A 15,783-nucleotide genomic window follows, 5' to 3' on the forward strand; every position below is an offset into this window, starting at 1 on the left:
GCCCGAGCCAGTGTTACTCCCTGGCCACAGCGATGGGCTCAGGCACAGTGTGTGACCGGCAGCCCAGCCCGAGCCAGCAAGACTCAGCTCTGAAACTCTGATTGAACTTCGACGGAAGCAAACTCTTTCTTTCAGGTCTTGAGCCCGGAGAGGACAGCCTGTCTGAAAATGGAGCTAACACAGTGAAAGCAAAGCCAGGACATGAAATGGAAGAAACCAGGTCCTGGTGCCACCATCTGAGTCCCTGGGCATGTCGTCCCAGAGCCAGCCTTCCCTGGAATTTTCAGTTGCTGTGCCTCAACTGTGTTCTCTTGCCTGGGCACCAGCAGCATGTTCAATAATTCAACAACTTAACATACTTTCTTGAGCAGCCGCTGCACAACTTCTATTGATATTAGCGACATCTACTGAATGCCATACACGTTGCTGAGTGCTTTATGTGGACAATCTTACTTAACCCTCACAACATCCTTATGAAGTAGTTACTATCAATTATTTACCTTTCTAAAGGAAGAAACTGAAGCTTTGAAAAGTTAAGGCCAGGTAGAGGACGCAGGTCATACAGGCGGTAAGTGATGAATACCCAATTCCAGCTCTACACACCAAACCCACAGTCATGTCTGGCTCTCAGGATTTGAACCTTCATCTCTCTAAACCCCAGAACCTGTGCTTGTAACAATCAGCTCCTACTGTGTGCAAAATACTATGTTAGGCCTGAAGGAGGATAAAGAAATTAATAAAGTATGTTTCCTGCCTTCAGGGAGCTTCCCATTTAGTGGAGGAAATACGTATGTCTACAAACAACTGTGGGCGCCAAGTAAGGAGCACTTTTGCCTCTGTTTCCAATCTGCCTCTGGCTACTGAGCGATGGTTCCAAGGCTAGAGCATCACTTTTAGCCATAATGTACATTGGCACACTCGCTGAGTTGTGGGCCAGCAATAAATGGCCCCTGAACCAAAAGATGCAGGATTTTAGCAAGACCTTTTTACTTCTGTAGCAACTGCAGGCTTCTCAGTTCTTACTGAGTTGCCCTTCGTTCAATTCCTCTTACTATTGAGATGATGAGAGTTGAACCACTGAGACTATTTCCTCCTAACTCTGCTGCTGCATGCCAGGAAGCCAAGCTTCTCAATTCAGGTTGGGGATTACACTTCTTCGGCTTTCAAAACCCAGTTCTGCAGTTCTGCATGAAATAGAGGGACCTCCTGCTCTACCCCCCAAAAAACCCCAAAGCCTTACCAACCCCCTATATACCTTAAAAGACAGCCATTAGAAACTAAATAGTGTGTAACCTAATGGGATGATCGGTAATTCATTGATTTTATAGACTGATTATTTTGGGGTTCCCTTTCTATGTCAGCCTTTCTCTTCAAAAATTCTCATTTCCCTAAGGCCTACTAAATTACCCCATCAGGCCCTCATTAGCCCCTTTCCCCCTTCCCCAGTGAATGATAATTTAAGGTCATAAAACAGATAGTTTCACCCTTGCAGTGTAAACTCCAGAAAACAAATTGTCAGCAGTATTTACCTGATTCCCGTATTCCAGGTTTATAGTCAGATAATAAAATCCAGGGTGTTTGGGGGCAGAGATCAAGGGGATTATTATAAAACTTAAGTCTCAATGTTGCAGTGGATTCTGGAAAGGTGAAGCTGAAATAACTCGTCTGTAGTCTGAAGAGCATTCCCAGTAGGAGTTAGTTTAAAAAAAAAAAAAAATAGGAGTTAAATAAAAGGCTACCTCAGCAAAGCTCAAGGTCCTTAAAGGTTTGGGTCCTGTTTGTTTGGTAGACTCTCTTTTGTACCCTGAGAGGTGGTTTGGGGACAGCTATTAGAACTTTTGGAGAGTGGAGATGCTAGAAATGGGTTTATATTATGACAGTAGTATAAGGTACTTAAAGAATGAAATTAATAATTACCTACAAATTGTTTCCAATGTGTGTAAAGAAATATAATAAAAATGACATGGATATAAAATAAAATACTATTCTCTCTGCCTGAATCCTCCATTGTTCAAGTTTCCACTTAAACAGACACATCTTCAGGAAGCCTTCCCTGACCTCCACTTAAGCCCGCTCCAACTCAATAAGCACCTTCTTCTAGTATGTCTCATAAAATCCTGTAATTTCATTTTTGTAATCGGCATCAAAATGGTAACTGAGTGGCTACTTATCTCTGTATCTTCCCTAAAAGCATATGAACTCTGTCAAAGTGTGGACCATCTTTCTCTTTTCCATCATGATATTCACAGTGCTTAGCATACTATTAGATATTCATTAAATAAGTATTAACAGATGAATGAATGATTCAATTAATCAGTCATGAGGAGATAAGAATCTGTTATGGATGTTGTCTGAGTATATTTATAATTCAATTTTCTGGAGGTCATTGTTGAATAGACATGATGTAGGCTGTTTTCAAAAGGGTCACTGAAAAGTAAATGATTAGATGAGCTTGCAAATATGAACTATATTCAAGTAGTCTCTTCTTTGTCATTCTGCTATGTATACATTTTTGTCTTTCTTTCTGCCCATCCCTACTACCTATTTTCCTTTGGCTGCAGATATGGGGTGTTAACAAAGGTAGTGGACTCTTTCTCAAAGATATAGGTTTTTTAAAAGTAAGCCAAAAATAGTTACTTCTCGACATTTAAAACAAAGCTAGAAAAGAAATGAAATTCAGTGATTACACTGTTTCCTGAAGAGACAAGAGTACATTTTTCATCTGCTCTTAAGTCAGATGGTTTGACATCCACATAATCTATTGACCTGATTAAATGCTGTTCACAATTTACTATTGTGGTTATTATGTATAGTGTATTAGTGCTATATTCTTCCTAGAGTAACACTTGTAAATCAGCAAGCACATATACACATTGACCTAGATGCCATGGGGGAAACAAAAAAATATAATATGTGATGCATCACTCAATTTGTGGCATCTTCCTGAACTAAATTAAATTTCACATTTGTTTAGATTTTTCCTGACATTGGTTCTCAGCTGATGCATTAGGGCATACTGGAGATCATATTTGGATCCGATTAACCTTTAATTCGGCTTCACTGTCAGTAGACAGAATGTTGAGCTAAGAAGGTCACACTATGCAGTACAGAATGTGGAACAAACCACTGGGGATAAAACATGGAGGCACAAAGTAAAATTATGCCAGCCCCCAGGAAAGATTATACTTTTCTTAAAATATATGAGATTCTCTAGTGGAGAAGTTTTGCTCCTGTAGAATATAAGCTACATGAGGGCAGGGATTTGGCTTGTCTTGTTCGCAGTTGTATTCCCTAGGATCTAGCACAGTGCCGAGCACAGAGTAAGCAGTAAACAACTGACAAGGAAACGAATGAATGAATGAAAATAAATAGGTTTACTCCCACAGTGGCACAGTGCTGAAGACAGACAATAGAAAGAGTGACAATGGAGGATGATTTCATGGTCACTGCTATATAGTGTTATATTCCTACAGGAACTATGGTGTACTTTTTGATGACTGAGATAGCATTTCTTAGTCCTTTTATTTCTGTCTTTGTGCCATCAAAAATTCTAGGATTCAGAAATTTATCATGAACACAAATGTGTCCACAAATCCTTTATAAATTCCCCAAAACACTGCCAATGTATTTGTAGTTGCACATCCAAAATAAAAGAACTATTCTATTTGGATTTTGACAGACAACTTGTATAATAAACAGAAAACACAGTCACAAATCCTAGAGAAATGCTTATAAAAAAGATATACAGTTCTAAAAGACAAAGTCTATTAATAAAAAAATAAAGGAACAATTTTTAAACGACAAACAGCGCAGACTACAGAGCTCTTGTTTTAAACAGAGAGCGCCTGAGTTGAACTGTGTTCTTTAAATCTCTGGGTCCCACTGTTTAGATATCACTCCATGGTAATTTCACATGTTTAGGGGAAAGGATAGAGTTTTGGACCTTAATGAAAACCATCTAGCTTTTTCTAACCATTTCCATATCTCTGGTATAAATAGCAATCTTTCCCTTTTATGCCATTGTGAAGTCACTTTCCTCTTTTATTTTTATCAAGAACTGGTGGAGGTATAGAGCTGACTTGGGGGAGCTGGTGTGAGGAGGTAGTTACAGCACTGGGGGAGGTGGAGGAGTCAGACTTAAGTTATTAATAAATACTCAGACCCTCTCAGATATATGGGAAGTAGCAGGCAATAGAATCATTGAGCGAGATGAGTAAAAGACATTGTATTCTACATGTGAAATTTCAAGAAAATGTCTTTTAAAAACATCAAAAATCACTCTAAAAAATTTCTTGCCTTATTGAGAGAGTTATTCTTGAGCAAGAGGCTTTAAAATTTGGCAAGACTGGGTTTCAATCCTCACTGCATCATTTGCTAGCAGTGTGACCAAGGGCAAGTTATTTAAGCTCTCTGAGCTTCACTTTTCTCATCTGTAAAAAGGGAAATAATAATCCTTACTTCTAGGGTTGTTATAAGGATGACATGAGATACATATGTAAATCACTTACATCATCTGACATATTCATTCAAGAAGTAATTCCTAAATGCTGTTGTACATCAGGTATTCTGCTCTGTCCTCAGTATACAAGAATGAAGAAGACAGACAAGTTCCTTACGTTGCAGAGCCTGGAATCTAGTAGGAACACTATCAAATAAACAGGCTACTTCTTTGTCAGAATCTGAGATTTTACCCTATTGCAAACAAATAAGTTAGCCAGTTACCGCTTCAAAGATGCTGGTGGAAGACATGAGACTACTGGGTCAGAGACACAGAACTTCATTATTCATTGCACAGCAAGCAGCATGAGTGTCACATTCACTCTGGTTCCTCTTGCCCCCCAAGTCCTGCAGGGGCAATGCAAAGGGGCCAGGTGGATGCTGCAGAGGCAGTGGGTTTGCATGATAGCTGAAAAACACTGAGCCTGGGAATCCACTGCTTTTATAGTGAGCAGAGACCAGCCTACTCTTCCTCTTAGGGGAAGATGTTATCTCACCTCAAGGTTGCTCATGGTAAATATAACCCTTAGAAATGGCTCTCAGGGTCTCACGTTCTTGGCATATCCAGCAAGAACATACAGGGGACATTCAGGGTTCATGGTGGACTGCCTCTCCCAACACTCTTCGTCTGCAAAATAGAGATAATAACAGCATCTAACTCATAGAGATATTGTGAGAATTAAATGAGATAATCTATTCCAAAATTGTGGAAATGGGCTTTGAAAGACGTTAGCTATACCTGACAGAAAAAGTAAGTAATAAATGTAACCTGTTGTTACTGACAGTTGTAACAGTAGAATTAGCAGAAGGAATAGGTGCTATTTAGATGTTTGATGAATTGATGAGTTGGTGTGGGGTGAAATAATGATAATATAATATTATAATAGGTGATACTTATTGAGATTTTACTATGTGAGGTATTGTTGCATGTATTATTTCATTTAATAATGCTATGAGGTAGGTACTATGATTTTCCTGATTTTATAGAGAGATTTTACAGACAAGAAAACTAAGGTTCAGGGGGGTTAAATAATTTGCCCATGTTTAGACTGTGTTGGAATTGGGATTTGAACTTTGTTTATCTGTATCCAGATATTAAATACTCATTATATTGACTCTCTCAAGGAGTATCTTTAGCAGGAAGATAAATAACCTTTTCTTTTTAAGCAAATGCCCTTTCCATATCTCTAGCTATAAATAGTAATCTTTATTTTTCTTTGTGTACCTTGAGGCTCAGATTTTCCTGACATTAGAGAGGTAATATCTATTAAGGATTATACGTGGCTAAGAAGAGTCAGAGGGCCACCTGGCTGCTTTCAATAGGCTTCACTTACTTCTAAAGTCTAGGCAATGTGTCCTTGACACTGAAATGTAATAGTCAAGTAAAATTATCACCTCACCCATTCAGTCCCCAAAATGGCAAACATAGGTTTGCCAACATTTTTTTAAATGTTAACTTTAAAAAAAAGGACTACAAACTGCTATAATAGTCATTAAACTACATTAACAACTATTAAAACTCTCTCATACATACAAACACACACTCACACAAACACATATTAACAACAAAACAACAACAAAAAGATGCAGGAATGAACAAATAAATGGAAAGACCTTCCATGTTCATAGATTAAAAGAGTGAAAACTGTTACAGTTTTCATACTAGCCAAAGCAATCTATATAGTCAATGCAATCTCTATCAAAATCACAATGATACTTTTCGTGGATAGAAAAACAATTCCAAAATTCAAATGGAATCTCAAAGGACTCTGAATATCTAAAATAATCTTGAGATAGAAAAACAAAGTTGGAGACCTCAGACTTCCTGACTTCAAAAACGTATTACAGGCCCGGCATGGTGGCTCATGCCTGTAATACTAGCACTCTGGGAGGCGGAGGTGGGAGGATCATTTGAGCTCAGGAGTCCGAAACCAGCCTGAGCAAGAGCGAGACCCCGTCTCTACTAAAAACAGAAAGAAATTAGCTGGACAACTAAAAATATATAGAAAAAATTAGCCGGGCATGGTGGCACATGCCTATAGTCCCAGCTACTTGGGAGGCTGAGGCAGGAGGATTGCTTGAGCCCAGGAGTTTGAGGTTGCTGTGAGCTAGGCTGATGCCACAGCCTCTAGCCTGGGCAACAGAGTGAGACTCTGTCTCAAAAAAAAAAATGTATTATAAAGCTGCAGTAACCAAAACAGGATGGTACTAGCATAAATACAGAGAAATGGACCAACGGAACAGAATAGAGAGCTTAGAAATAAATCCTGTGTATACGGCCAAATGACCTTTGACAAAGGTATCAAGGCTGCACAGTGGGAAAAGAATAGTCTCTTCAACAAATGGTGCTGGGTTAACTGGGTACCTACGTCAGAAAGAATGAAGCTAGACCCTTACATTATACCATATACAAAAATTAACTCAGAATGGATTGAAGACCTATACATAAGATATGAAACTGTAAAACTACAAGAGAACATGGGAAAAGCTTCATGGCATTGGACTTGGCAAGGATTTCTTTACTATGACACCAAAAGCACAGGTAACAAAAGCAAAAATAGACAAATGGGCTGCATTAAACTTAAGAACTTCTGTGCAACAAAGGCTGCAATCCCACTTCCCAACAATCCCACTTCTGGTATATATCCCAATGAATTAAAAACCGGATCTTGAAGAGATATTTACACATCCATGTCCATTGCAACATTATTCATAATAGCCAAGAGGTGGAACTAAACTAAATATCCATTGATGGATGAATGTATAAAGAATATGTGGTATGTGCATACAATGGACTAGTAACCTTAAAAAAGAAGAAGAAAATCCTGTCACACGCTACAACGTCAATGAACTTGAGGACATAATACTAAGTGAAATAAGCCAGTCACAAAAAGACAAATACTGCATGATTCCACTTATGTTAGTAGAATATAACAGTAGTCAAATTGTTAGAAACAGAAAGAATGATGGGGGCCAGCAGCAGGGGAGACAGGGAAAAGCTAAGTTGTTCAATGGGTACAGAGTTTCAGTTTTGCAAAATTTGAAAAAGTTCTAGTGCTCTATTGCACAACAATGTGCATAGAGTTAACACTAATGCACTGTACTTGCAAATGGTAAAGATAGTAAATTTCATGTTTTATACCAAAATAATTTTAAGCAAGATGTAGGAAGGACATGATCTCAGAATAAAGGGCAGTCTTTTCTAATAAAGGACAATTTGCAACCCAATTCCAACATATTAAAGTGTTCTCTTTTTGCTTCAGTAAAAACTGCTAAAAGTCTCAGTGTCTTGAAATCTCTCGCCTTGGCAAAAGGAACCTCAGAGTGCCAAGTTTCCCAGTCCTGCTGGGAAACTGGGACAATGGTTCTACTGAAGCGTTTGAGACCAAAGCCCTGGCTGGTAATAAGGAGGATGCGTTGCCTGGCCTGGTTCTCTAGATACACACACTTCAGGAAAACCCTTGTCGGGTGGGGGTCAAGGATTTGGAATACTGGAATACCCGACACAGCAACATCTTCACACAACTAACACATACTTCACACACTACATGAAAATACATTCCAAATGGATTAAAAATATAAATCTTGGGGAAGGAGAGAGGGATGAATGGGTGAAGCACAGGGGATTTTTAGGGCAAGGAAGTTACCCTGTACGATACTATAATGATGGATACATGTCATTATACGTTAGTCAAAACCCATAGCATGTATAACGCAAAAAGTGAACCCTAAACTATGGATTAAGTTAATAATAATGTATCGATATTGGCACATCAATTATAACAAATGTACACACTAATACAAGATGTTAATAATAGGGGAAACTGTATACATGGATGGGAGTAGGAAAGGGGTATATGGGAACTCTCTATACTTTGTGCTCAGTTTTTCTGCAAACTTAAAGCTGCTCTAAAAGATAAATTAATTTTTTAAATGATACTAAAAAAAGAAGAAAAAGTAAATATAAAAAATCAAAGAACTAGAATAAAATGTAGATTAATAACTATAATTTAAGAATAACAAACTTTATGGTAATATATCAAAAATCTATGAATCAAGAAGGAGAAGACTAATACATCACTAGAAAAATGAGCGGAAGATATGAATAGACTATTTTTTCAAAGAGAAACAATAAATGGTCAATGAGCATATGAGAGAAGTGCTCAGTCACTTCAATAAAACTTAAAATTATAATTCAATTTTTTAATCTATGAAATTGGCAAATATTAAAAAAAAGAGATAATAGTAATGGGGAGGGGCCAAATGGGCACTTGCATGTATCACTAGTAAGGACTGTAAATTGGGATGACCTTTGGTAAGAAAAAAATTATCCAAAACTTGGAAGGCAAAAATTATGATTGTGTAGCTTTTGTTTTTATGCTGGGGAATTGCCTAACAAGCCCACCTAAGGGTCAGTTGACCCAAGGTGAATTGAACCTTGATTTATTAGTTATTTACAACTGTAAATTTAGATTTTAACTTCTAGAAAATTGGTAAGATGCTAATACTTTTGTCCAATAGAGATATAATTTTTGTCCTTCACTGATAAAAGTTATTTCTGCTCTGTAAGAAGATAGCACCAAAAGTTATGGTTTATTGATCTGTAGGACATTAATCAGGTTTATGTCTAATAGCAATAATTTAGGATGATTGCAGTATTCTTTTTTCCTACACTGATATATATGTACATAATTTCTTATATTTTCGCTGAACCATATTTATTACCCTGATGATTTCCTCATTAATGAGCTAAAATAAAAATTTGACCTGTGCTTACTCTGTATTTGTATGAGACTATGTTTTAACATTTTGAAAATTATATGTTTGACATTTTTATAGGCGTATAATTTGGCCAAATATCTTAAGTCTTAAAAATGTATATGCTTTTCTTACCTAGCAATTGCATGCCTAAGAATTGATCCTAAGGAGATAAGGATATGCTCAAAGATTTAGCTCTAAGAATGTTTATGGATGTGCTATGTAGTAAAATATCACAAACAAGTGTGCACCATTAGGGGATTGCTTAATACCTCTGTATGTTTTAAGAATGGTTGTTTCTGGCCGGGCGCGGTGGCTCACGCCTGTAATCCTAGCACTCTGGGAGGCCGGGGTGGATCGCTCGAGGTCAGGAGTTCGAGACCAGCCTCAGCAAGAGCAAGACCCCATCTCTACTAAAAATAGAAAGAAATTATCTGCCCAACTAAAATATATGTATAGAAAAAATTAGCCGGGCATGGTGGCACATGCCTGTAGTCCCAGCTACTCAGGAGGCTGAGGCAGTAGGATCACTTAAGCCCAGGAATTTGAGGTTGCTGTGAGCTAGGCTGACGCCATGGCACTCACTCTAGCCCGGGCAACACAGCGAGACTCTGTCTCAAAAAAAAAAAGAAAAGAAAAAGAAAAAAAAAAAAAGAATGGTTGTTTCTGGGTACATAAAATTTGTAGATTTTTAAATTTTCTTTAATCTTATTCATATTTCCTTTTGACACTTTTGAAAAAAAGAAAAAAGAAAGTTTGAAAGTCACAAAGTCTAGCTATCCTGTTCTTCCATTCTTGTTGACATCTGTTAAGGTATTTAGCCCTGACTGTAGTTTTTCCCTTTGTTCCAATTCCTGCTATCTCAGGAACTTCAGAGTCCTTAAGCAAGACCAATCCAACACCCTGGCTTTCAATTCCTTAATCTCCCATTTCCAGTGATTTTTACCTCCTCCTCTTCACTTTCGTAATTTACTCAAAAGATATTTTAGATCCTGTCTTCATTCAGAATTGTTCAACTCTAATGCTTGTGTGCTTTTTGTTCTGCTTTGCTTTTAGATCAAAATGCCTTCATTGTTTTTCTGATTAAAAGTAGTCCATGTTTATCGAAAAAAAATTTCAGAAAATACAAAAAGATTAAAAAAAAAATTAAAACATTGCAACCCACGGATTACTGCTCAGCAGGTTTGTAACCTTTGAAATATTTTGCTAGGAATGGTTTTATTGTTTGTTTGCTTTACCTAAACAGTATCCTACTATTCATTTTACTTTTTTTTTTTTTTTTTTTAAGACAGAGTCTCACTCTGTTGCCCCAGCTAGAGTGCCATGGCATCCCCCTGGTGCTCACAGCAACCTCAAACTCCTGAGCTCAAGCAATCCTCCTGCCTCAGCCTCCCGAGTAGCTGGGACTACAGGCATGTGCCACCATGCCCGGCTAATTTTTTCTATATATATTTTTAGTTTTCCAGCTAATTTCTTTCTGTTTTTAGTAGAGACGAGGTCTCGCTCTTCTCTTGCTCAGGCTGGTCTCGAACTCCTGAGCTCAAGCGATCCTCCCACGTTGGCTTCACAGAGTGCTAGGATTACAGGCGTGAGCCACCGCGCCTGGCCCCATTTTACTTCTATTTTCTGCTTTTGCCACTGAACAATTTATCTTTGCAAATCAATAAATACAGACCTTCATCATTAGTATTATGGCTGAAAAATAATTAATTATATGGCTATAACATTCTTTACCCAACCCAGGCTGTCTCAACCTCAGCATTATTGACATTTTGGGCTGGATAATTCTTTGTTGTGGGAGGCTGTGTTGTGCATTGTAGAATGTTTAATAGCCTCCCTGTCCTCTGAATCACCACTAGATGCCAGTGGCACCCTCCCCCCTAGTCATGACAATCAAAAATGTCTCCAGATATTGCCAAGTGTCTTGTTTGGGCAATAATGTCCCCACTTGAGAACCACTGATCTAACCAGTCTGCTACTGTTTGACATTTAGGTTTTATCTGCTTTGTCACAATGTAAAGCAGCGGCACTTATGAAGCTCCTAACATATAAAAACTCAGCATATCGTCAAATAACTTCTACAGCATAAATTCCTAGCAAGGAATAGCACATTCAAAATTTTGATGTCTATTCCCAGATTGCCCTCCAGAAAGGTTGTATCAATTTATAGTACCATTGAAACAGCATAAATGTCATTTCCTCAGATTCTGTCCACTTCCAGGTATTGTCAATCTTTTTATCTTTCTTAATGATAAGCAAAGCAAAATATTACTTTACCCTTTTAACTTATAATTCTTTGCTTACCAGGTTAGTAACCTTCACTACATTTATTGGACATTTGTGTTACTGCTTTTATGAACTGTCTATTGATGTCCTTTGCCCATTCTTGATTTTGTAAGAGGTATGAATTCTTTCTTCCAAGGTTATTTTTCTTGTAATCTTTATGCTGGCTTTTCCTGTACAGAGACATAAATTCTTATGTTTTCAAATTAGCAGCCTTTTTATTATGGTTTTACCTTTAATGGTGTCATGCTTAGAAAGATCACCTCTGAAATCTTAAACTTTAGTATTTGACTCTGTTAGGCTAATATTTTATTTTTCTGTGTCTTTCATACTCTAACACTACACTGTTTTGCCCTCTAGAGCAGTGCATCTCAAATTTGAATGTACGTATACGTCATCTGGAAATCTTATTAAAATCCATGTACTGAATCAGCAGGCTTGGAGTGGGACAAGAGATTCTGCATGTCCTATAAGCTCCCAGGTGATGTCAGTGCTGTCCCTGGACCACACTTTGAGTTGCTAGGTCCTTCAGACCTCAATCCTCTGTACTCCCTACCTCCATTCTCTGATTAACTCTCTCCTGAATTTGCTTCTTTTCCTACCTAGTGTGAACCCCAAGGGCAGCAATTTCAACTATATCTCACCCTTTTATTTTCCTGGAACAACAATCCTAGCAATCTCCATCCCAGTATTGATGAAGCCATCATTTTTTCCAGTCTCCAGCCACAGCACCACTACAGGAAATCACACAACCTCCACTTACTTCTATTATAAATATGTGATTTTTTGTTGTTGTTGTTGGAGACAAGGCCTTGCTCTGTTGCCCCAGCTAGAGCGCAGTGGCATCATAATAGCTCACTGCAAACTCAAAATCCTGGGCTCAAGCCATCCTTCTGCCTCAGCCTCCCAACTAGCTGGGACTACAGGCATGCACCATGATGCCTCGCTAATTTTTCTTTTTCTATTTTTTTGTTCAGACAAGGTCTCCCTATGTTGCTCAGGCTGGTCTGGAACTCCTGGCCTCAAACAGTCCTCCCACCTGGGTCTCCCAAAGTGCTAGGATTACATGTGTGTGCCACCAGGCCTCAAATGTGTGATTTTTAAAGTAGATCAGCAATCCTTCATTTGTTCCTAGTCAGTTCCCTTTTCTATTCCTTATAGTAACTTTGCCTCAATTTAACTAATCTCAAGTCCCAGTTCCCCCCTCTCAGACCTCTTAGTGATAGAAACAATGAAAAGGGAACCTCTTCAAGCCATCTAGTGGAAATCACATTTAGCATGGTAACTGTTGCACAATTTTAAAAAAATCTCAAAAACCCAATGTCATATTTAGATTTTCCAACTCTTAGAAAATTCTCCTTACAGATTTATTCTTACAATGTGCCTGCCAACCTTATTTAGGTAGGTACAATTAAGACTTCCATTTTACAGACCAGGAAACTAAGGCACAGGGAGTTGACAGCCCCCAGTGTCAGAGCAGGGATTGGCCCCCATGCCATATGAGAAGCTATAGTCTCAACTCTTGAAGGTACATGAGAGTTACTCAAGGCCCTTTAAAAAATACCTTTTCCTGGGCTTCAACAAGAGAAATTCTGTTCGATTGGTCTGGAATGAGGCCCTTGCATCAGTATTTTTAATCTGTTAAAGAGGAATGTTACCACAAATCAGTGGTTTTCAAACTTTTTGTATTGGCCAGGCCCTTGCACGGGCCCTCATTACTCTAACAGGGCTCCTAAAACCCATCGGATAGAGTGTGTGTGTGTGTGTGTGTGTGTGTGTGTGTGTGTGTGTGTGGTCTCTGAGAGAGGGGTGGACGCGCCACAAACCACCTCTCAAGTTTAAGTGAAGCCTTTGTTCTCGCTTGTGCAAACACAGACCATCTCATCCTCCCAGAGAGAAGCTTTTTAGGAAGAAGAACTGAAGTTGGCCCAGGGAACGCAGGTGGAAGAGGCATCGGATTCACAACAGTGCATCTGCTTTCTTTCGTATAACTGCCAGTTTTAAATTCAACTCAGATTTAGTCAAATCCCACCCACCACATAAATTTATCGGAAAATTTCCTGGACTCCACACGTGATGGCATTTAAAACTTCACACACACACACACACACGTTCTTCGCGATTGCAGAGTGGGAGGGCTGGGGAGCCAGGCACAGCTGGGAGCGCAGCTCGCAGGAGCCCGCGCGGGGCTCGGGTGCGTCCCCGGCTCCAGGTGAGCCCCACACCTCCAACCGCGGGAAACCCGCCGGGCCCTGAACGCCTCCAAAGTGGCTGCAGCCGGCGACAGCCAGTGCTCCTCGGAGCGCCCTGGGACCTGCCTTGGCGCAGATGTGGCCAGGGAGAGGACACACGTCCAAGCTGGGGCGCCGGCAGAGGCTGTCGTGCGGCGACGGGTACTCCCGCGGCTCCCCGCCGCCCTCCCGCACCGGCAGCCGCACCCCGAAGTCCGCGCGCCACGGGCGCCGGCCGGCCCAGGTGCGAAGGCGGCTGAGGCCCCGCCCACTAGGGCCCCGCCCACGAGGGCCCGCGGCGCCGGAGTGGCCGGCGGGACTGCGGGGGCGGGGCCCGGGCGCGCCCGCCCCCTGGCCGGGCTATAACCCGGCCCCGCAGGGCGGCCGCGGGCGGGCGGGGTGCGCGCCTGGCCCTGGTGAGGCTGTGGGCGCGCGGGCCGGGCGCAGCTGCTGCAGCTGCCAGGCGGCGGCTGGCGGCGGCGGCGCAGGGAGGAGGCGGAGGAGCGGGAGGGGGCGGCCGGCTGGTTCGAGGGCACCGAGTTGCCCGTGCCCTGCTAACTCCCGAAGGTGTCGCTTCCAACTCTTGCCTCCCTTGGAAGCAGGGAGCGTTAGTGTCAGGACACCCCGGGACTAGCGTGCTGAGCCGGAGCTAGTAATGCCCTCGCCTTCCTTCATCTGTTCTCAGCTGTATTATTATTTTTATTCATCTCTAGAACATGGACTTCCCGTGCCTCTGGCTAGGGCTGCTGCTGCCTTTGGTAGCTGCGCTGGATTTCAACTACCACCACCAGGAAGGGATGGAAGAGTTTTTGAAGACCGTTGCCCAAAGCTACAGTTCTATCACTCACTTACACAGTATTGGGAGATCTGTGGAAGGTAGGGTCCGTCTCCTGCACACATTCCCAAGCCCTCAGTCTTCCCTTTCATTCATTAAATATGCTGCAGCTTCACGTCCCCGTCCATGAAGCTACTCTGAGGGTCACCAAACAGGTAAACCAAATAGTACCTGGCGTGTTGATTGTTTTCTGCTTTTGTTTGTTTTGTTTTACTTGTTTTGTGGGAGGAATGGTAGGAAGAACTGAATTTTGTTGAACTTCTCCATTGTAATTCAGTGTCACTTATCTTTTGCATTATTGGAGTTCTGTCTTTTTGGATCTTTCACATAGTGGTTACCTGGAATGTGTATTTTAGTTCCTTCTAAAGATAAATTCCCAAAGAAGGCTGTTTATCCATCTCAGTTTACCTTTTTGTTGGCTTCTTTAAATATGACTTGGACTATCATTTCTTCAAGTCTCTTTTAAACTAAAATAGTGCAGTTTTGTAGGTAAGATTTCTATGTCATGTATAATTAGTCCTATGGCTTAAAGTTATGAAAAACTGTCATTTCTACAAGTTTCTTTTAATCTTAAATAGTACAGTTCTCCTAGTAAGATTTGTGCCATGTATAATTAGCCCAATGGCTTAAAGTTATGTGGAAAAGTGTCTCTATGATTGAAGGTTGTATATAAAATGTATCCATTTGAAGAAGACAGTTCCTAGATAATATGTTAGCGATGATTGATACTCTTCCTAGCATTTTCATGTTTATCATTTATAATTATTGTTTTAATTTAGAAACTATGTATATTTTGTTCAAGATCACTCAGATGTGAACTTTATAGCCGGGATTGGCACCCAGGTCATTTGGACAAGGCAAATGATTTTATCAAATTATTTCTTAATCCTCTTTTGTTATATTAATACCTTCAAAGAGGTTACCAGTAAACTTAAGACTTAAATTGAAAGTTTCATAAAGTTTATGCAATTTGGATCTCAACTCTTTGTAGGGTGTGTTCAAACTCTACCTGGATTTTAGCTCTGAGCTTTTGAGTCAATTAGGAGCTTTTGAGTCAATTACCATATTCTTAAGGAATCATTTTTCAAAAAAATTAAGGTCACAGTTTTTGTATTAAAGAAAAACTATTACATAAATATACTGATGTGCAATGCAAAATAAAAATCCTAGGCTGTGTGT

At 40.1% G+C, this 15,783-nt stretch overlaps 1 protein-coding gene across 4 annotated transcripts in view; it reads left to right on the forward strand.

Annotated features, from left to right (window-relative positions):
* Nucleotides 1–14,140: 14,140 nt before the first annotated feature.
* The window catches only part of CPM (carboxypeptidase M), a 68,785-nt gene continuing 67,142 nt past the window's right edge, over nt 14,141–15,783 (forward strand). Inside the window, exons 1-2 of one of the 4 annotated variants that reach the window (XM_045553398.1) lie at nt 14,141–14,185; nt 14,483–14,645. In XM_045553398.1, the coding sequence (XP_045409354.1) occupies nt 14,486–14,645 (160 nt within the window). In that variant the 5' untranslated portion in view covers nt 14,141–14,185; nt 14,483–14,485. Of the gene's footprint in view, nt 14,186–14,376; nt 14,760–15,783 lie in introns of those variants that run through there. The other 3 variants (XM_045553396.1, XM_045553399.1, XM_045553400.1) reach the window with 3 other exon arrangements.

This window comes from Lemur catta, chromosome 6 (genome assembly GCF_020740605.2).
Source record: "Lemur catta isolate mLemCat1 chromosome 6, mLemCat1.pri, whole genome shotgun sequence".
Taxonomy (NCBI): domain Eukaryota; kingdom Metazoa; phylum Chordata; class Mammalia; order Primates; family Lemuridae; genus Lemur; species Lemur catta.